Source organism: Bos indicus, chromosome 9 (assembly GCF_029378745.1).
Source record: "Bos indicus isolate NIAB-ARS_2022 breed Sahiwal x Tharparkar chromosome 9, NIAB-ARS_B.indTharparkar_mat_pri_1.0, whole genome shotgun sequence".
In the NCBI taxonomy this organism is placed as follows: domain Eukaryota; kingdom Metazoa; phylum Chordata; class Mammalia; order Artiodactyla; family Bovidae; genus Bos; species Bos indicus.
The window spans coordinates 32,577,713-32,600,686 of NC_091768.1; the positions used below are offsets into that span (position 1 = coordinate 32,577,713).

Below are 22,974 nucleotides of genomic sequence, written 5' to 3' on the forward strand. Positions count from 1 at the left end.
TCCCAAGTTTGGGACAGTGTGATATGTTAAAATTTTCAGATATAAGTGAAAAGATTAAATATCAACACATTATTGCTTAACCATAACACAAAACATGTTGCTTTGTCCACTTTCACATTCAACATATATTTATGATTACTAAAATGTGGTCATTATTGTACTACATTTTACTGTTTTAAAATTATCTATTAAAAAAAAAAAAATACTGGCTCCAGAGTTTACAGATGGAATTTACATCAAGCTAGATGACTTCTCCAATCAGTATGCTGTTCATCAAAATAAAGTAAGAGTGAACCATAATATTAGGGACTTGTAAGGACTGGAGCACAAAGTGACTCCATCTTTTCTGAGAGATAATTTGGGCTTAAAAACCCCCAAAGAGCCCTCACCTTATAAATATCTATGTATGTTTATAAAACAGAAAATTAAAAAGCTATAAGGCATTATAGTGAAGTAAGTCAAACTTTTACACCTAGCCCTACTTTTTCCTGCTCTACTTAGATATTCAACAAATATTAATATTTACTAAATGAGTAAGTAATGAACATTTATGTACTATCTTCTTTTGGTTTTTAATATGTATTATTTTTATAATCAGAAGAAATAACAAAGAAATTAGTTCCACCATAAATCCAGAAACTATAGCTAGACTTTTCTTTTGTTTTCTGACTATAATACTTGTTAAAATTCCATTGACATTTTAGCCAATGTGTCCATTCTTTAAATTAACCCAGATCACTCTAGGGGTTGTTTTAGTGATATTAGCTTTATTTACAGTTCCTGAGATCCCTACATCCTCCTATTGTGTAAGAAAAATAGGAAAACTCTTTGGAATGAAAACTTACCGAAGTTAATAGAGCTATTGAATTGAATACTACCTACCACCTAGAAGTAACAAAATTACCGTGAAAACTGTCTTAATGTTTTAAAATTATTTGAGTGGTGAAGTTGTAACCTATTAACTACTCTTAATTAGTTAATTAAATTCTGTGGGCCTCAGTGAACTCAATAAGCTGCCCAAGTCTGTAGTCTGCTTCTGGAAGCACTTTGGATAGTGGTAAACTTGTTTCGGAGAAGGCAATGGCACCCCACTCCAGTACTTTTGCCTAGAAAATCCCATGGACGGAGGAGCCTGGTAGGCTGCAGTCCATGGGGTTGCTAGAGTCCGACACTACTGAGCGACTTCACTTTTACTTTTCACTCTCATGCATTGGAGAAGGAAATGGCAACCCACTCCAGTGTTCTTGCCTGGAGAATCCCAGGGACGGGGGAGCCTGGTGGGCTGCCGTCTATGGGGTCTCACAGAGTCAGACACGACTGAAGCGACTTAGCAGCAGCAGCAGCAAACTTGTTTAATTGGGAGAGCCGCCACCGGCACCAGCCAAGGCAGGACTATTGAGGACTTTGTCCAGTGAGTTTCAAGTGTGCCCAAGTGGCATTCTGAGTGCACTCAAACCTGTTGTTCCTCTCAATCTTGTCTTCCTCTGCATTTATCTGTATCATTGGAGTCAATTCACATTGCTCTGTGCTGCCTTTCTGGTTACTCATTCTTGGTTGACAGCACTCAGAAACATTTTTATCAGGCTCCAAGAACCCCCATTTTACTACTTAAACAGATACATAGACGAAAACCCACTCCTTTATATCTTTATCTTCACAGGTTGTTTCAGTTGGGCTCTCTGGGAAGCAGATGCTAAAACGGAGTTAGGATGCAAGGCGTTTATTAGAGATAACACCTGCAAAAGATGAAAGAGGCAGGAAATAGGATTGGAAAGGAAAGACTCAGACCGCAGTGCATATCTGATGGGGTCTCAGTCAATCCAGTGGGGAGCTAGAGAATAAAGGCTGGTAATTGGAAGGGTTCTGCATTGGAAACACTAGTACGCCCCAGTACCTCTGCCATGCTTCGTCACTGGCTGGGGCTCTCCAGGAAAAGAGGCCTCCACTCAAGAGCTGAGGCAGACTCCTCATGTGTTAACAGCTTGTGGACTGACCACCCTTGTGGGTGAACATCAAGGTCTTTCTTGAAGGGAAATCAGAGGGAAGCAACTCTAGTTAGTACTGCTTCATCAATTGAATTTCTGTATTGTCTCACCTCTGTAATTTTAAACTCTACATGCTACCTGTTCACTGTAACACCCTATCTTTCCACTGTTCATCCCCTTATTCTCATTATATCTGCTCTTCGCTTTTATGTGAAACTTTCACTCCCCTACTCCCTCCACCTTCTCTAAACATTTCACCCTCTCTTGACATCACTGCTTTCTCCAGGTAGGCTAGACCATGTTCCTCATCACTTCATCCATTCTCCAGCCAATATCCTTAAATTCTCTGCCCCTTTTCCTTAGTGCCCACAATGCAAAACCGTGTTTATCCATCTGCCTTCTTTATTCCTACACTTAAGCTGATGGGCACAGCTAAAGAAAATCATACAATAGTACAGATTAATGTCACATAGTTTCCAGTCTTGGCTGAACCCTAAACACTGTACAGAAATCCTATAATTAGATTCTTCCTTCTCATATGGCACCTGAAGGAAAAATCTTATAATTTTTGTTTTGCAACATGTTAATAAACATGATGGGGAAAGTTCCTTAGGGTAGATCTGAATTCTACCTTTACTGCTTGTGTGAATTTGTTTAACTTCTCCAGGTCTTTTTCCCTCCATCTTTAAAATGGAGCTATTATTAGCTGCTGATGACATTGTTTTCAGGATTACATAAAATATTGAACCAGTTTAGTGAAAATTCTCAAATCATTGACAGTACAGACCCTAAGGTTTTCCCCCCACTAACTGACCAACTGTAATCTACTGAAAACCCCTCTTTCCACTAAGTACATCCCAATCTAATTTCATAACATTTGGACATTTTAAGTTATTAAACCAGTCCTCTTTCTCCATTGGGGTAGCTTAGGAAACTGTGTGTGCCTTTAGTGAAGGCATGATCAGCTTTCTTGAACTCCACAATTTCCTCCTTCCACTTAACACTTGGTGTCTGAAAAGGAAGACACAGAAGAATTTGTTTCTTCATACACTGTCAAGGTTGCTATCCTGCTTTCACTGTAAATGACCTTGAATCTTTTCTATAGGCTCAGCATGACCAGGTTCAGTTCAGTTCAGTCGCTCAGTCGTGTCTGACTCGACTCTTTGCGACCTCATGAATTGCAGCACACCAGGCCTCCCTGTCTATCACCAACTCCCGGAGTTCACTCAGACTCATGTCCATCAAGTCAGTGATGCCATCCAGCCATCTCATTCTCTGTTGTCCCCTTTTCCTCCTGCCCCCAATCCCTCCCAGCATCACAGTCTTTTCCAATGAGTCAACTCTTCGCATGAGGTGGCCAAAGTACTGGAGTTTCAGCTTTAGCATCATTCCTTCCAAAGAAATCCCAGGGCTGATCTCCTTCAGAATGGACTGGTTGGATCTCCTTGCAGTCCAAGGGACTCTCAAGAGTCTTCTCCAACATGACCAGGTAGTGACTGTAATAATTTCCACTGACAAAGAGATCAGTTATAAGCAGTTCAAGTAAACATTGATGGTCCCTGGAAGACTAAACTTTATATTTTGGCTTAATTTAATTCTTTCCAGTCTCACCTCCCACCCAAAGGATCACTCCATTATTCAAGTGATCCATATCTTACCTACTTTCTCATCAGCCATTGCAACCCAACCCTGGAGCCAAAGGTATAGTTAAGACTCATTTTCTGTTGTTGTTCAGTTGCTCAGTCGTGTCTGACTCTTTGTGACCCCATGGACTGCAGTATGCCAGGCTTCCCTGTCCTTCATCATCTCTTGGAGCTTGCTCAAACTGGTGTCCATTGAGATGGTGATGCCATCCAATAATCTTATCCTCGGTCATCCCCTTCTCCTCCTGTTTTCAATCTTTCCCAGCATCGAGGTCTTTTCTAATGAGTCAGTTCTTCACATCAGGTGGTAAAAGCATTGGAGCTTCAGCTTCAGCTTCAGCATCAGTTCTTCCAAAGAATATTCAGGATTGATCTCCTTTAGGATTGACTGGTTTGATCTCTTTGCAGTCTGAGGGACTCTCAAGAGTCTTCTCCATTTTTCTGTTTCTCTAAGGAATCAAGGGCTTGAGATGACGTGTCCTCACCCTCTTGGCCTGGTTATACCACCCAGCCACCTCTCCCTAATCTTTCTTTTGCTATTTTGGTAGTTTTGGGCAGAGACAGGAAACCCAGTAGCTGAGCAAACATCCACATGGGAAGTTCAGGGAATCAGAGCCTAGAATGAAGTCTTCTATGAACTTGGACCCAAAGAATTTGGTAAATGTTTTGCAAAAGTGCATCATTTCACCATAACCTGAAATAATTAGTAACCCCAAAGGGTCAGGAAAAGCTATCAATCAGTACTTTATAGTATTCTGATATATCATTCTGATACAAGGTAAGGCAATGGCACCCCACTCCAGTACTCTTGCCTGGAAAATCCCATGGATAGACGAGCCTGGTAGGCTGCAGTCCATGGGGTCACTATGAGTCAGACATGACTGAGCGACTTCACTTTGACTTTTCACTTTCATGCATTGGAGGAGGAAATGGCAACCCACTCCAGTGTTCTTGCCTGGAGAATCCCAGGGACGGGGGAGCCTGGTGGGCTGCCGTCTATGGGGTCGCACAGAGTCGGACACGACTGAAGCGACTTAGCAGCAACCTCACTGTACGCATCAATGCTGTTTTTTTCTTGGTGAGGTATATCAGGACTCCATTTCTAGATTGTATGTTGGTGTAACTAATATATGGTGCATACATGCATTTTTCTAAGCACACTACAAGTATTAACTCATTTAATATGCACAAATGTCCTATTCAGTTCAGTTCAGTCGCTCAGTCGTGTCCAACTCTTTGTGACCCCATGAATCGCAGCACGCCAGGCCTCCCTGTCCATCACCAACTCCTGGAGTTTACCCAAACTCACGTCCATCGAGTTGGTGATGCCATCCAGCCATCTCATCCTCTGTCGTCCCCTTCTTCTCCTGCCCCCAATCCCTCCCAGCATCAGGGTCCTTTCCAATGAGTCAACTGTTTGCATGAGGTGGTCAAAGTACTGGAGTTTCAACTTCAACATCAGTCCTTCCAATGAATATTCAGGACTGGTCTCCTTTAGTATGGACTGGTTGGATCTCCTTGCAGTCCAAGGGACTCTCAAGAATCTTCTCTAACACCACAGTTTAAAAGCATCAATTCTTCAGAGCTCAGCTTTCTTCACAGTCCAACTCACATCCATACGTGACCACAGGAAAAACCATAGCCTTGACTAGATGGACCTTTGTTGCAAAGTAATGTCTCTGCTTTTCAATATGCTATCTAGGTTGGTCATAACTTTCCTTCCAAGGAGTAAGCGTCTTTTAATTTCATGGCTGCAGTCACCATCTGCAGTGATTTTGGGGCCCAGAAAAATAAAATCTGACACTGTTTCCACTGTTTCCCCATCTATTTCCCATGAAGTGATGGGACTAGATGCCATGATCTTCGTTTTCTGAATGTTGAGCTTTAAGCCAACTTTTTCACTCTCTTCTTTCACTTTCATCAAGAGGCTTTTTAGTTCCTCTTCACTTTCTGCCATAAGGGTGGTGTCATCTACATATCTGAGGTTATTGATATTTCTCCCGGCAATCTTGATTCCATCTTCTGCTTCTTCCAGCCCAGCATTTCTCATGATGTACTCTGCATATAAGTTAAATAAGCAGGGCGACAATATACAGCCTTGACGTACTCCTTTTCCTATTTGGAACCAGTCTGTTGTTCCATGTCCAGTTCTAACTGTTGCTTCCTGACCTGCATACAGATTTCTCAAGAGGCAGATCAGGTGGTCTGGTATTCCCATCTCTTTCAGAATTTTCCACAGTTTATTGTGATCCACACAGTCAAAGGCATAGTTAATAAAGCAGAAATAGATGTTTTTCTGGAACTTTCTTGCTTTTTTTATGATCCAGCAGATGTTGGCAATTTGATTTCTGGTTCCTCTGCCTTTTCTAAAACCAACTTGAACATCTGAATGTTCACGGTTCACATACTGCTGAAGCCTGGCTTGGAGAATTTTGAGCATTAGTTTACTAGCATGTGAGATGAGTGCAATTGTGCGGTAGTTTGAGCATTCTTTGGCATTGCGTTTCTTTGGGATTGGAATGAAAACTGAACTTTTCCAGTCCTGTGGCCACTGCTGAGTTTTCCAAATTTGCTGGCATATTGAGTGCAGCACTTTCACAGCATCATCTTTCAGGATTTGGAATAGCTCAACTGGAATTCCATCACCTCCACTATCTTTGTTCACAGTGATGCTTTCTAAGGCCCATTTGACCTCACATTCCAGGATTTCTGGCTCTAGGTGAGTGATCACACCATTGTGATAATCAGGGTCGTGAAGATCTTTTTTGTACAGTTCTTCTGTGTATTCTTGCCACCTCTTCTTAATACCTTATGCTTCTGTTAGGTCCATACCATTTCTGTCCTTTATTGAGCCCATCTTTGCATGAAATGTTCCCTTGGTATCTCTGATTTTCTTGAAGAGATCTGTAGTCTTTCCCATTCTGTTGTTTTCCTCTATTTCTTTGCATTGATCGCTGAGGAAGGCTTTCTTATCTCTCCTTGCTGTTCTTTGGAACTCTGCATTCAGATGTGTATATCTTTCCTTTTCTCCTTTGCTTTTTGCTTCTCTTCTTTTCACAGCTATGTCCTATTAGGTAGTTACTATTGTCATCCACAAATTAAAGATAAGGAAACTGATCCACAGACAGGTTAATTAACCTATATCTCTTCTACTCACTTTTGTATTGTTGTTGAGTACTAAGTCATTCTGACTCTTTGTGACCTCATGGACTACAGATGCCAGACTCCTCTGTTCTCCACTATCTCCTGGAGTTTGCTCAAACTCATGTCCATTGAGTTGGTGATGATATCTAATCATTTCATCCTCTGTCATCCCCTTCTCTTCCTGCCTTCAATGTTTCCCAGCATCAGGGTCTTTTCCAATGAGTCAGCTCTTCGCATCAGGTGGCCAAAGTATTGAAGTTTCAGCTTGAACATTAGTCCTTTGTATAGTCGAATGTATCTGCTAAGAATCCGATTGCAATTTTCAAACCCATCATCAAGTGAAAAAGTTTCTGAGTTTTCTTTTTTTCATTATTTTAAATTATTATTTGAGATTACAACAACACATAATAAATCTAGTAACTTGTCATTTTTGTGATCTGGAAGAAGTTATATATCATAGTCCTTGTCACACCTTTGATACACCAGAAGTATCTGTACCTTGGAATTTTTCAGACTTCATCCACAAAGTTCCTATCAAGTGGCAACTGTTCTTTAGGAACTCTTTCAGTTGTTATTGGTTGGTTTAATTTTTCTACATTTTGTTGGTTTTGAAATTTTATTTTTTTGTAAACATTACACTCTCTTGAGGTTGCTTATATTATGTACCATATGTTTTCCTAATTTTAAAATATCACATATCCATTGTTACATCACTTCTTTGTTCACTGGTTGTTTGCTCAATATGATACGTTTATATAAGAAAAATACATGTAAGATAGTTTAAACTTAATGAGTTTAGAGATTTATACCCAAAGAATTTAAGATTTATGAATGCAACATATATTTTTATTTTCAAATAATGTCTTTTTAATGCAATATTTCAAATGAGGAATTTAATACAGATCTGACAGTAAATTTTTAGTCCTATTTTCCTCTTTTTAAAGTCCTTTTTCAAAACATTAAATATGCAAATTTCACCTAAGCAACTGTATTTATACACATATATACACACACAAGCATATACAGTCACTATTTTCATTACTTGTATTATCTCTACTAAGAAAAATTACTAAAATATTGAAGTTCAATAATAAATGTCTTGGGCTTCCCAGGTGACTCAGTGGTAAAGAATCCACCTTCCAGTGCAGGAGACTCTGGAGACGTGGATTCACTCCCTGAGTTGGGAAGATCCCCTGGAGGAGGAAATGGCAACCCACTGAAGTATTCTTGCTGGGATTATCCCCTGGACAGAGGAGCCTAGGGCTACAGTCCATTGGGTTGCAAAGAGCAGGACACGACTGAGCAAGCAAGCAAATAATGTCAGAATGTGTATTAATAGGATTCTCCTTATGGTCTTTACTTACTATCCCAATGAAACAAAAACATGCTGGTTTATAACATTGGCCTTAATAATGGTTAGGTAGTCCTCAGTCTCTCAATCTTTTGCTATGATTAATTTTAATCATTCTGAGAACCATGGATACTGGGTGTATCATAGATGTGGCTGGAAATCTCAATTCAGTATATGGTTGACCCTTGAAAAATCAGGTTTGAACTGTGTGGTATGGCTTATATGTAGATTTTTTTTTTCAATAGTAAATATTGCAGTATTACAGAATCCTTGGTTGGTTGAATCCTTAGATGCCACAATGTGGATACTGAGGAGTTGGGGATAAGGATTCAGGGCGACTGTATTTTATACTTGGAAATACCTACTGTGCAGAGGGTAGGTGCCCCCTAACCCCTGTGTTGCTTAAGGATCAACTATGTTCATAATGCGTATGATTTTTTAAAAATGATGGTTACAGTTTACTTCATATGCATAGTATTTTTAGTATTTCAATTATTTTAATTGCATTAGCTCTCTATCCTCTCAAGTTTAATTAGTAGGAACACAAAAAATTTATCCTTGGTGGTGCCAACTGCCAAAATAGCAACATGTTTTTCTATTTCTATTTAGTACAGAGCATATTTTACATAGTCTCAACTTCACACTTTTTTTGGTGTATGTAGTGGCATGCCTTTCAATTTGATAAAAACATAGAAGAACTGAGTAAAATATTTTTTAGAAACACTGCTTAGAATTGAGTGAAAGTTGGCAGAGTTTTAGAATAACAGTAAGTATATATTAACTCACAAAGGACTGAGATATATTTGTAATAGTTCATACATGTCTTAGATCTGTATAAAAAAGTTTGGTATGTAATAAATTCTATACCTAATATGAGAATATAGTAATTATAAATCATGAAAAAAGAATACTTTCATATAATTCTATAGCTTCTGATAATTCATGTTAGAATTTACTTTTTTAGGTTTCTTTTTGAACCTATACTATTCAATTATCATATTACATGGGTTAATGCACATTTAAATCACAGAAAGGAAACAACTGCATTCTTTTTTTCATATTTCTATCACTTTCTAGCCTTAGAAACAGTTGACCCTTGATCAGTTGTTCAGGATTTGGAGAAATAAGTGGAACTCTACCTGTGGGAGACTAAATGTAAAACTGCAATCAGATAATTACAAAATACCTAGATGTAGATTAACCTCTAAAAGTTTTAGAAAAAGCAGAGAATTCCAGAAAAGCATCTACTTTGCTTTATTGACTATTTCAAAGCCTTTGTGTGCTGCTGCTGCTAAGTCACTTCAGTTGTGTCCGACTCTGTGAGACCCCATAGACAGCAGCCCACCAGGCTCCCCCGTCCCTGGGATTCTCCAGGCAAGAACACTGGAGTGGGTTGCCATTTCCTTCTCCAATGCATGAAAGTAAAAAGTGAAAGTGAAGTCGTTCAGTCGTGTCCGACTCTTAGCGACCCTATGGACTGCAGCCTACCAGGCTCCTCCATCCATGGGATTTTCCAGGCAAGAGTATTGGAGTGGGTTGCCATTGCTTTCTCCTAAAGCCTTCGTGTAGGTCACAACAAACTGTGGAAAATTCTTAAAGAGATGGGAATACCAGACCACCTTATCTGGCTCCTGAGAAATCTGTATGCAGGTCAAGAAGCAACATTTAGAGCTGGACATGGAACAACAGACTGGTTCCAAATTGGAAAAGAAGTACATCGAGGCTGTATATTGTCACATTGCTTATTTAACTTATATGCAGAGTACATCATGTGAAATGCCAGGCTGGATGAAGCCCAAGCTGGAATCAAGATTGTAGGGAGAAACATCAATAACCTCAGATATGCAGATAACACCACCCTTATGGCAGAAAGTGAAGAGGAACTAAAGAACCTCTTGATTAAAGTGAAAGAGGAGAGTGAAAAAGTTGGCTTAAAACTTAACATTCAAAAAACGAAGATTATGGTCTCTGATCCCACCACTTCATAGATGGGGAAATAATGGAAACAGTGAGACTTTATTTTCTTGGGCTCCAAAATCACTGCAGATGGTGACTGCAGCCATGAAATTACAAGATGTTTGTTCCTTCGAAGAAAAGCTATGACCAACCTAGACAGCATGTTAAAAAGCAGAGACATTACTGACAAGGATCTGTCTAGTCAAAGCTATGGTTTTTCCAGTAGTCATATATGGATGTGAGAGTCGGACTATAAGAAATCTGAGCACTGAAGAACTGGTGGTTTTGAACTGTGGTATTGGAGAAGACTCTTGAGAGTCCCTTGGGCTGCAAGGAGATCAAACCAGGCAATCCTAAAGGAAATCAGTCCTGAGTCTTCATTGGAAGGACTGATACTGAAGCTGAAGCTCCAATACTTTGGCCACCTCATGAGAAGAGCTGACTCATTGGAAAAGACCCTGATGCTGGGAAAGATTGAAGGCAGGAGGAGAAGGGGGTGACAGAGGATGGGACGGTTGGATGGCATCACCGACTCAATGGACACCAGTTTGAGCAAGCTCTGGAAGATGGTGAAAGACAGGGAAGCCTGGCATGCTGCATTCCATGGAGTCACAAAGAGTTGGATACGACTTAGAGACTGAACTAACTGAACTGAATACAAACATGAGGCCTTTGTTAGCAAACATCCAAAACAGGAAAAAGCATCACTGTGGTCAAAGCTTGTTAAGAGTTAGCAACCTGCTTCCTGGTTTACCGGATTCATCAGCCAGGTCCAGAGCTCAATTCCTTCTACAGTGCTTAACCAGTATTTATTAAATGCACTATTTCAAGGGTTATAAATATTGCCAGTGAAAAGGAAGATTTAAAGAGGATGCTGCACCTTTTTGTCCTTCCTCAGGATACCTGCTCTTGCACTCTGGGTTCAGGTGAAGGGTGGAATCTGACCAGGCAGAGAAGAACGTGAAGGTGTAGTTGCCCTCCCATTACATACTTTGGTGTCATTTTGACTCCTGATTGCTTATCTGAAACACTGAGCTACTAGATTAAAATTGACAGCCCCTCCCTGAACCCCCTGGTACTTATTTACCTCGGGTCTTTTTTCCTGTTTTTTTCCTGCACTCTTGTCCATGTTGTAGATATTTTGGTACCCTCTCCCCGCCTCGGTTGTAAATTGAGGAAAATGACCTCTTTACTATCCTCCACAATGATCAATAAACGATGCTTATAGAATGCATGACGACAACTTTAATTTCAACCCCAACCCTCTTTTATCACAAGCAGTCTTGATGTGAAGGCAGGTCTTCCATGCCTTTTTCTGAAAGGTGCCCCGGAGGGCCTGAGGGCTTAACCAACGGAGCGGGGAACCTCAAGACAAGTCCCTGACCCAAGTTCCGCCCTTTCCTCACCGCACTGAGCGCTGGGATGGGAAAAGAGGGATACAGCAGGTATGTCGGACTGACTATTCGCAAACTGCGGAGCAAAGGGGCTTGATGGTACCCACCTGGAACAGCCCGCAGGCCCCGCCCCGCGCCGCGCACGCCTTTTGTAAGCGCACTAAGCCCCGCCCCCTCCAGGCCCCGCCCCTGCCCGGCTCCGGCTCCGCCAGCGGAGGGGGTGGAGAGAAGCCGCAGCTGCAACTTCGTCTGGAGCCTCGCAGCCTGGGCTCGGCCGGGGACCGAGCCGCCGTCACCGCGGAGCCGCCGCTTCCCTGGCCCGGGCCTCAGCACAGCTGGGCTGACCATGGCAGCCGCCGCCGCCGCCGCGACGAATCCGGCCCCTGCGCCCCCTTCCCGTCGCTGAGCGGCCGTTGCTCAGCCCACCCGCTCGCCCCGCCTCGCGGGTGCCGCCGCAGCTCAGGCTCCGCACAAGTTTCCGCCTCCGAAGAAGCAGAAGGCAAAGGCAGCGGAGGACGGGCGTGGGGAATCGGGCGCCCCCGGCCCACTCAGCACTCCCGCCCGCGATGTGGGGGCGCTTCCTGGCCTCTGAGGCCGGCGGCCCGGACAGCCCCGGCGAAGCCCGCAGCTTCCCCGCGGGTAAGTAACGGGACAGGCCGCCGGTCGGGGTGGGGGTCGCGGCCGACCGCGGCGCCCTGGGGACCCCGCCGCCGCCGCTCCCCTCCCTCCTCCGGCCTGGCTTCCCCCCTAGCCGCGCGCCCGCCCTCCCGCCAGCCCGGTTTCCTCCCGGCTGCCGACACCCAGCCGGGCGGGCTGACATCTGGCTGCCCGCCTCCCCGGCCAGATCCGTCCGGCATCGCGGCGCGCCGGCCCGGCGTGGCTCCGTGTCCCGGCCGCTCCTCGTCGGGCCTCAGCCCCAGCGCCCAACTTACAGCTCACTTGGGCCTCCTCGGATTGGGCTTTGTTGTGCGTCCCCCTCCCTTTTTTCTCGGGTGGGGTGTGGGGACGTGGGTAACGGGGCTCCCGGAGATCCGGGCTGGAAGGTCGCTGCGACCGTGCTGCAGCGGCGGCGTTGCGGCGCGCTCCAGGGGCGCCGGGATCTGCTGCAGCCGCTCCCGCAGACCTTACTGGAGGGCGCGTTTGAGGGTGGGAGGAGGCTGCTGGGGATGTCTGGATTGCTGGTGCCCGCCCAGGGGTCCATCTCCTCACTGAAACCTGGTCACCGCCCAGCAGTTCTCTCTGGAGGACACGTCCTGCCAAAGCCAATCGATCTTTGAGCAAGAGGGGATGTTAATTCGTTTGCCTGTTCCTGACCTTTTCGGGGAAAATTTGGGTTTTGCCGCGTTGGGTGTGTGAAGGGAACTGTTTTGTAATGCAGAGCCATTTCATGCCTGCATCACTTGAAAGTTGTGTAGGAGCCACCAAATTAGAATAAATCGTCTCCTGATTAGGAATGTAGAAAATAAGACTTGGTTATCTGATATTGACAAGTTACATGACGTTGGCTGTTTTTTTTTCAGGCGCTTTAATTTAATCTTAATTGTATTTTGAGCCACCCACCTCCCCTCCCTGCGCCCCAGAAGCTGCAAGTTATATGGATCATTTATCCAGAAAAAGCCGCCATATGTACATACACAAAAATTTTCCTGCAACTCCAGGTGCTTCTAGGACTCCTCTGTTAGGTAACCTCTTGTTACACAAAATGTTTGAGCTCTACTTGTGTAACTGACATTTTAGTATACATTTTCAAGGCGATTTGCAAACAAAACAATATTTGGAAGTGGTTTTTTGTTGGTAGTATTTTTGCTATTTAAAAAATATCAGACACAAACTCAGATTTCTATTAAAATTTCAAATAATACAGTTCTGTGATACTTTAAAAATTAGTGATTTTTTTTTTTAGACAGATAATTTTCTCAGGTTTATTTTCTCAGGGTGTAATTGACATTTAGAAATTGTAATATACTTAATATGTGCAACTTGGTTTTGATATATACATGTGTATACACACATTGTGAAATGATCTCCACAGCCAACTAGTTGACCTGTCCATCACCTTATAGTTACAGGTTTTTTGTGTGTCATGTGTTTGGTGAGAAAACTTTAAGATTTACCCTCTTAACATTTCAAGCATATAATAATACACTTTTAACTGTAGTGGCATAATGTACCATTAGATCTAGACATAAATAAACTTTCAAATTCAGAGTTAGATTTGAAATTGTTCTCTTAAATTTGGTCCTGCAATGCTTTTAGAAATAAGATAATTTAATGTAGGCATGAGTTTAGTTAAAAAAAAAAAAAAAGTAGGAAATTATTTTCTCTATAATTTGTACCATTTGTCCTAAGAGGAGGAGACAGGAGTTAAGAGGTTTCTGATACTCATTGGTTATTTACAAATTCTGCAATCACAGTAACTTCAGTCAGTGAGAAGGCACTTCATTATCCCCAGAGGCTGGAGGGAGTGGTTTCAATTTATCTGTACATGTCAGAAGCCATCTGTAATGTCTTTGCAAATTAACCTCTTAAAATTTATTTTTATTTGTTATAATAACATGTTTGAAGGCATAATATCATCCAAGCATTGTATCCATTTATTCCATTGTTTTTTAGGGAGAAGAAAACATCGTAGTGCTTAGAAATTGTTAATTAACTGAATAAAGGACTTGGAGGTTATATTGCAGCCTCTAAACCTTTGCTGTGTCAAAGAATATTGTGGAAGAAGATACTTTATAAATATCCAAATTTAGTAAATTCAGACAGTATATCTTTACAACACATTTATTTTATCTAATCTTTGACAGTAATAAATCTTTGGTAAGTCAGGGCATGTCTTTCCAATACAATTTTTCTTCAGCTGTGTGCTAAGAATAGATTACTTTTACAGAATAGTAATGTAATTATTTATGTTTATTCTCTTCTTAAGTAAAGCAAACCTTTAAAATTATTTTTGTAGCTTAATATGTACCTCATTTGTAAAACTTAAGTGTGGTTTCTTTAGCAAATGAGCAGGTGGTGAAGGTCAAAATAATGACCTCTGGGTTGGTTCATGTAGGCATTTTTTTCCTTAGAATTTAAAGAAAATTTGTATATTTGAAACACTGCCCAATATTACCTTTTGACTACCTTGAGTGATTTTAGAGCTTTTCTGAAAGCAGAAGGAACCAGTCTTCTGATTGAATTTATTAGCAACCATTTTGGTTTTGAGGGCCAGTGTTAAGACAGGGATACATAAATAATTTCTAGTATTTAAATGAGTTTGTCTCAATATGTGGGTTAATCCTAGATGTCCAAAAACTAGTTTGTTTATACAGTTATGTAACTAGACCAATCTGCCTGCTAGTGCAAGAGACACAGGTTCGATCCCTGGGTCCAGAAGATCCCCTGGAGAAAGAAATGGCAACCCACTCTAGTATTATTGCCTAGGAAATCCCATGGGCGGGAGCCTGATGGCTACAGTCCGTGGAGTTGCAAAGTTGGACGCAACAACTAAACAACAGACAACTAAACTAGACTAAAGAGAAAACCAAAGATAATACAGAACCAGTTTTAAAAAATGGGAGAAAACTTTTCTTTTTAAGGTAATGGCAATTAAAACAAGTAGGAATAATTAGTGGGTATGGTAAGTACTGAACTTTGGACCTTTGCTGTAGGATTTAATTTTGCTTTGGCTTTATCCATAGTTTTTCAGCTTTGCAAAGACAACTGTTATAAATGAAAATAAAATGAGTATTTTCTTAACATTCCCATGCAAAGATCAAGCAAAAGTGCCCCTCCCCCCCGTTTTGATTGGCAAGTGTGGTTAGAAAGCTAATTTTATTTTATTTTCCTTTGCCTGCTTTTATTTTAATTTTTTCAAACTTTCAACTTTTTTTTGGTATTGGGATATAGCCGATTAACAATGTTGTGATAGTTTCAGGTAAACAGCAAAGGGATTCAGCCATACATATACATGTATCCATTCTTCCCTAAACCTCCTCCCATCCAGACTGGCACATAACACTGAATAGAGTTCCATTAGCTAGCTATACAATAGATCCTTTAGGGTTATCCATTTTGAATACATAGAAAACTTAATTTTAAGTAGAACATGTGTTATGTTTTTTATGATTTGGTTGAGTGTATTTGAGAATACTCCATTATTCAAAATGTATAATAGTTTCAAAGTTGGATGAAAGCTGGATTATTTCCCTTAGGTTTAAACATCTAGTATGATATGGTGATATTTTGAGTACTTGCACTTAGTTATATTGAATTTGTTGCTTTTTATAAATCATACTTTCAAAGTATTAATATATTTAATCCTTAAAACATTTGGAGGTAGGATAGGACAGTTTTAAAGTCTGCTAAAATTAAAATGTTATAGAAAATACTCACCCGATCTGAAGAAGTGTCATTTGAGTGCCTCGAGCCTTAGTGCCTTACTGCCTCTCCCTAGTTGATGCCTGGCTATAAGGTGTTTAGTGATGTCATAATGATGGTGGTAGTAACTGGTATGATTATGTCAAATACTACTTTCTGTGGTTTTGAATTAAATGAACCCAAAAGTACAATGATACCAATGAAACATAACTCTTCTGCCTAAACTCAGTTGAGCATGTTCTTTTATAATAGGCTTTCAGGGATGAGTGGTTAATCTCAGCTTTAGTAATGACTTTTGTGAAATGAACCTGATTATTACTGATAGCTTCTTGGCTTGATGAAGGTGGTAAACTAATCTGAGGCCAGGAAATAAATGGTGAGTTGACAGCCTCTGTTGTGAATGTTTCTGTATGTTGAGAACAGAAGGTATTTTACAGTCTCAAGTTTCCTGACTGGATCAGATGTGTCTGTGTGTACTTGAGAAGATGAAATGAAGGCTCTCAGATTTTACTGCATTTTATCTTAATTAGTTCCCTCAAATTGTGTATTAAAAGTGAATAATGCAATCATTTAGATACCTTCTAAAGGTATAATGATATGCTAATTATTATTATTACTTTAAGGATATATATATTTACACTGGCAAAATAATATTCTACAGAGTGGGATTTATTGTATACGGTCATTTTAAGAATGAGGATGATCAACATAAAAGAACATCAAATTGCTCTTCATACTAATATTTTACTTGCATTTTCTATTTTTCTTTAAAAAAAATTCATTGTTACCTAGCATAGTGCTTGGCACGTACATAACTACTTGGTAAACTTGAGTCATTCTTTCAGTATGTATTGTGTGGTAGGCATTGTACTGGCCTCTGGGAGTGCAACATTGAACAGGAACGTTCCCAGCTCCAAGGGAACTTACATGCTAGTAGGGAGGAAACGGTTTGTAAGTAAACCAACAACACGATGATTCAGCTAATGTTAAGTACTATGAAGAAAAGGGAGCTGAGTGAGATGATATAGGATGGGTGGATCTGGGTAGACAAGGCCTCTCTGAGGAGGTAACATTGCTCTGAGACCTGAGTGATGAGGAGCCAGACATTAGGGCAGGAGTGTTTAGGCAGAGGGTAAATAAACAGCTCCAGGCTAGAAATGAATTTGGGGAATTTGAAGAATATCAGTGAGTCTGGAGCATAGTGAGTGACCAGGGATATGAGGTGAGGGAGTCCTGTAAGAATTTGAAAGAATTTTAGGTTCTATTCTATGTGAGGGGAAGGCAGTTTTGGATGGTTAGGGAGATGACTGTTCATTCTTTCACTTAGCACACTGAGTGCTACTGCAAGGCAGACCTTGTTTTTTGTTCTACGTACTGGGGAGATGAAGCAGACGTTAGGCGTTGATAGATCACTCCTGGCTGTTTCGTGGGAGGAGGAAATTGTGGTGGGATGCAGAAAAGATTGGTAGCAGAGAAACTGGTTGATAGGTCACTGCAGTTATTGGGTGAAAGATGATGGTTTGGATTAGGGTGGTAAGAGTGGACTGGAGAGAACAGAGTGAGTCTGGAATATACTTGAGAAATCGAGCTAACAGGATTTACGGATGGCTTGGAGGTGGCAAATGAAGAAAAGAGGAATCAAAGATGAAGTCTTAGTGGTGGCTTCAGTAATTGTAATGAATGGTAGTGTCATTTCGTAAGGTGGGGAAGGTGAGGGAGTAAGTAGAATTAAGAGTTCTGTTTTAGTCCCGGATGGAGTTTGAGTTGTGTTTTAGAGGTTCAGGTGAGATGTTGGGCATAGAAGTCTGGATCTCAGTGGGGAGGTGGTGGAGGTAGAGAGTTTGAACATGGTGTTTAAACACGATCACATAGAGTATCCAGAAGACAGCAGAGGTTAACGTTTTCTAGTCAGATAGAGGAAGAAGATCCAGCCACAGAGAGACCGTGAAGGAGCAGCCACCAGTGAGTAGGAGTGAAACTGGGAGAGTGTAATGTTCCAGAGGAGAGAAGACTGAAGGAAGGAGTCAAGAGTCAAAAGCTAACCTTCTGGAAGAGTCAGAGTCACATGCTTCCAAGAGGCCAAGTAAGATGTGACAGGGAGAATAGATCAGTGCCACTGCCTAGTTTCAGTGAGAGCTTTAAAATGTTTAGACTAGTAGGGATTAAAGATCCTCTAATCCAATCAGCCCATTTTATTGGATTTATAGGATTGGTATATAAGTGCTTAGTAAGTGTTTGGGTGGCTTTCTTTGCCCTTACCACTTAATCAGGCTAGGGTGACCAAGTGTCTGGGTTTGCCTGGGACATTCAGTTTTGAAACTAGGGGTAGTGTCTCCTGGAACTCCTCACGCTGAACAGTTGGCTGAATCTTGACTATAGGATTCTGCCCAGGGCATCTGAACTGGGTAAAGCTTTAAATTACTTTAAAGAGATTTTAAATTACTTTAAAGAGAGTAGATTTAAGATCAGGAAGTTTTATGCCCTCTTTATATAGTAGATGTCTTCATTGCTTTATTGATGCTGTTTCAGTACTAAAGTTCAGAATTCTGAAGTGAACTCTAGTTTTTGACTAACCTTCTGAAAGAATGGGATGAAACAACCACCTCAGAGACTACATGGACTACGTATCATGTAAAGTGTAAAGTTTTCTATAAGGTGGTTTTACTGTCGTGTAGAGGCAGAGATCGTGTGTTTATAGATCACAGTCAATGAACATTGCTTTATCATGACATTACTGAAGCTTTTTTGAAGCTTTTTCATTAATTCTGCACATCCTATCTCCTTTTAAGAATAATGTACTGAGAAGTTTGACTGGAAATGAAGTTTTTAAATTTGGGGGTGTAATTTTATAAATTGTGTCAAAACTTTATTTTGGAGTGTTTTGAAACTGAAGTTCTGTTTTAGTTTTGGCTCTTAAGTATTGGAAAATTAAAGACTGAGAAATAATGAGCTTACTCTGCTTTCATTGGAGACCAATGGCTATGTGAATTTTCATTAGGTCTAGCAACTTTATTTAGCAGTGTTTATTTTTATTGGGACTTTTATTTCTTCCTGGGTGCTGATGATCCTTCTTAAGTTTGGACTTAATTTGCTACCATGTAGAATATTTTCTCTATTAATTGATATTATGAAATAGTTGCATTCAAAGACAGAGGTAAACCTCTCTGGAATACCACTTGTTATATTCCCTCCTGTTTATAGTGGTTTTATTAAAAAAACCTCTTACTAGTTTTTAATCATACCTATTTTTTCCAGGTTATAGATAGAAACAAAGGCTTTTTGAGAGACTAAATTAGTTATGTGGCCTTCATTCCAAATAGCTCCAAAAATACTGTTTTGAATACAGCATTTCATGTAACCAGAATATAAGATAGGATATCTGTGGCCTCTCCACATATGAAATCAACAAGCACATAAAATTTTTTTCATAGAAAGAGATAGTCTTACCTATATTGTTTGCTACCTTAACCCTCCTGAGTTCCTTGTCTTACATGATGAGAATATTACTGGTTTGGATTCACACTTTTTACATGAAAGGTGAACCATTTATTTTCATCTGATCTTGGCCTTATTGAGTTAATTTTAACCTCAGCTGGAACCAACCTAGTTTAAAGCTCTTCCTTGTTATACTCAAATTGCAAATAAGAAAATTTAGAACCACATTTGAAGACTATATAGTGTTATAACTTTGGTGGTAATGTTTTTAAAAATTAGTTTTATTAATAATTTTAGTACTAATACTAATAGTAGTTTTAATAATAATAGTTAATGAATAACTTCCAGATATCATTTTTATATTTAGAATGCAAAGAATACTAGCTGCTAATTATTTAAACTTCAATTTATTGAAATCCTTAAATGCAGGAAAGCCAATTAACTTAAATTAAGGTGGATTTTTTCCCCCCAGTTTGATTGAGATGTAATTGATATATAACATTGTATTAGTTTAAGGTATACAATATAGTGAATGAAATATATATATATTTCAAAATTATTACCATAATAAGCTTAGTTAACATCCATCACCACACATATTAATAGTTTTTTTCCCTTGTGATGAGAACTTTTAAGATTTACTCTCTTAGTAACTTTCAAATATATGGTATAGTATTGTTAACTATAGTCACAATGCTGTACATTATATCCCCAAACTTATTTATCTTATACCTGGAAGTTTCTGCTTTTTTACGGCTTTCATCCTTTTCTCCCACCCTCCCACTCCCTGCTCCTGGAAGCCTCCAGTCTGTTGCCTGTCTTTATGAGTTTTGTTTTGATTCTGTGTGTAAATGAGATTATACAGCATTTGTCTCTGGGTATTTATTTGACTTAGTGTGATGTTCTCAAGGTCCATTCACCTTGCAACAAATGGCAGGATTTTCTTCTTTTGTGGCCGAATAATATTCCATTCTGTACAAACACAGTTTCTTTAGTCATTCCTCTGTTGATGGGCCCTTTAGTAGTTTCTGTGTTTTGGCTATTATAAATAATACAGCAGTGAACACGGTGGGGGTGGGGTGGGGGATGTAGATATTAATATCTCTTTGGGACAGTGATTGTGTTTTCTTTGGATGTATACCCAGAAGTGTGGATTGCTGGATCATATGATAGTTGTATTTTTAGTTTCAGTATGGGGAGCCTCCATACTGTCCTGTGGTGGCTGTACCAGTTTACATGCCCACCAATGGTGTACAAGGTTTCTCTGTTCTCTACATTTTTGCAAACACTTGTTATTATGTTTTTGATAGTAGCCATTCTAATAGGAATGAAGATCTCATAGTGGTTCTGAATTGCATTTCCCTGCACTTAGTGATCTGAATCACCTTTTCACATGGCTGTTGCCCTTGTATAGCTTTTTTAGAGAAATATTTATTTAGTTCCTTTCCCCATTTTAAATCAGATTATTATTATTATTATTGTTTTTCCTATTGAGTTGTGTGAGTTAGTTCTCTCTTTTGGATATTAACCCCTTGTCAGATAGATGACTTGCAAATATTTTCTCCCATTCAACAGATTGCCTTTTCATTTTGTTGATAATTTCCTTTGCTGTGCAGAAGCGTTTTAGTTTGATGTAGTATACTTTTTATTTTTGCTTTTTGTTGCCTTTGTTTTTGATGTCACATCCAAAAAAAACATTGCCAATTCTGATGTCAAGGAGCTTACCCCATGTGTTTTCTTCTAGGACTTTTATGGTTTCAAGTCTTACATTTTTTAACCCAATGAGTTGATTTTTATATGTGGTGTTAGATAAAGTCTAGTTTCATTCTTTTGCATGTGGTTGTCCCGTTTTCTCAATACCATTTATTGAGGAGAATATTCCTGGGCCTTTTATTCTGTTCCATTGATCTATGTGTCTGTTTGAAAAATATCTTTGCATATTAACTCAGTTATCACAATAGCTCTAAAAGATAGACACTATAATTTTTTCTCCTCTTTTTACATATGAAGAAATGGAGGCACAGATTGGCTAACTGACTTACTCAAGATTTCACTGCTTCTGAGAGTGGTACATAACTCGAACCCAGGCAGTCTAGTTTCATAGTCCACATTTTTTCCCACTATGCTATGCTATTAATTCTATAATTAAAGAAAAGGTAATTGGAGTCACTTACCCTAGAGATAAACAGTGCTGAATTGAAGTAGAAGAGTGGGATGAATAACAGATACCTCTATGGTATTAGCTTTTTGTCACTTTACCTAGGTATTCTCCAGTGGGGTGGATTTTCTGTTTCTCTTTTCCTGATTACTATTAATGTGGATATTTTTCTGTGTTTTAATCTTCTATTTAATTTTTTGGTGACTTTTTTAGTGCCTTTTATGATTTTTGAAGATTGTTTTCCCCCATTTTTTAGAAATTTAGGCCAACAGCCCCTCAAATCACTTTTAATTATTAGTTTTTTTCTCTTTTTTTTTTTTTTAGCTGCCTTGGAAAATATTTACTGATCTTTAAATAGATGCTTAAATGTACACTGTCTCAAGGGATAGCTTAAAATTTCCTGGATTTTAAAATAGACTACCAACCCACCCCCCAACCCTGTTTTAATCCTTCTAAAAGAAAGAATATTTTTAAGATCTAATTATAAACCTTCCAAAATTTTATTTTATACTAGGAACATTTATTGGTTACCCAGTGGTTATAACACTGCATTTATTGAGACCCTGTCTTAAATGTGCAGCTCTGTGCTAGAGACTAAAAAAAGTTGCCTTTCACTGTTCCTATTTGGTAAGGAGGAAGAAAGTCATATAAATATGAGTTAATATAGATTAGTAAATGTTGTTATGGTATTTTAAATGATATATTGGGAGAGTACAAAGTAGTAGTTATTTTAATACTCCCTGAAAGAATCAGAGAAAACATTTAGAGCAAGTTAATTCTGAATCGAGACTCTTAAAGAAGAGAGAGAGGAGAAGTAGCTTGGAGTCAGAAAGGACCTGATCTCTTTGGAGGCAGTGGTTAGGTATGTGCGGCTATAGAGTGTTGGGAGCTGGAGCTGGGGAGGTAGGAGTTGTAAAGTGTTAGAAAATGAGGTTGCCAGTTGATGAAGAACTTTGCCAAAGTTAAGGAGTTTGAGTTTTATTTAATATGCAGTAAGGAACCCACAGACTTTTGTAAGCAAAAGAATGATGTAAGTGTATTTTCTGATAGTAGGGTAGAGGCTGGCTTGGGCAGCCGCCGCAGCAGGAGGTCTGTCTAGCAGTTGAGCCAGAAGCCATAATCTGTGACAGTGGGAAGGAGAGGAGAGACGTAATTCAGTGAATACATCTAAAATGGACTGAAGAGGTTCAGAAACTGATTAGACATATGAGATAAGGAAAAGAAGGTTTTTGGTTGTGTTCCCTGGGTTTCCTTCTTTTTAACTTGGTTTCTACTGATAATAGAATGGGGCAGTTGAAGGCTACTGTTCTGAACTTTGTGCAGAAGTGCTTTGTACTTGTTAACATTTCAGAGATGTTATATCATGAGATTTGTTTATCTTATGTCAAATAAGGGTAAATATGCTTTGATATTTTCCATTTTGTTCTGTTTTATTAAAAAGAGTTAGTCTCAATGCACTGAATGGTGATAACCTGCATTTAAGAAAAACACTGTACTTTGTATTCATGGTTTGTATTATATATTCAGCTTTTTATTTAAAACTATA

At 39.7% G+C, this 22,974-nt stretch overlaps 1 protein-coding gene and 1 long non-coding RNA gene across 7 annotated transcripts in view; one reads left to right on the plus strand and one right to left on the minus strand.

The window, feature by feature from the left end:
* Positions 1 to 12,736, minus strand: part of LOC109563784 (uncharacterized) — an 81,668-nt gene extending 68,932 nt beyond the window's left edge. Inside the window, exon 1 of the long non-coding RNA XR_002181399.2 lies at positions 12,406 to 12,736. This is a non-coding gene — a long non-coding RNA (uncharacterized lncRNA). The remainder of the gene's footprint in view (positions 1 to 12,405) is intronic.
* CEP85L (centrosomal protein 85 like) overlaps positions 1 to 22,974 on the plus strand; it is a 206,046-nt gene that overhangs the window by 46,467 nt on the left and 136,605 nt on the right. For 2 of the 6 annotated variants that reach the window (XM_019967150.2, XM_070795915.1), the window contains exon 1: positions 11,670 to 12,112. The exons of 3 other annotated variants lie outside the window; for them this stretch is intronic. In XM_019967150.2, coding sequence (XP_019822709.2) covers positions 12,040 to 12,112 — 73 coding nt within the window. In that variant the 5' untranslated portion in view covers positions 11,670 to 12,039. Of the gene's footprint in view, positions 1 to 11,669; positions 12,113 to 12,961; positions 16,212 to 22,974 lie in introns of those variants that run through there. One more of the 6 variants, XM_070795913.1, reaches the window with a different exon arrangement.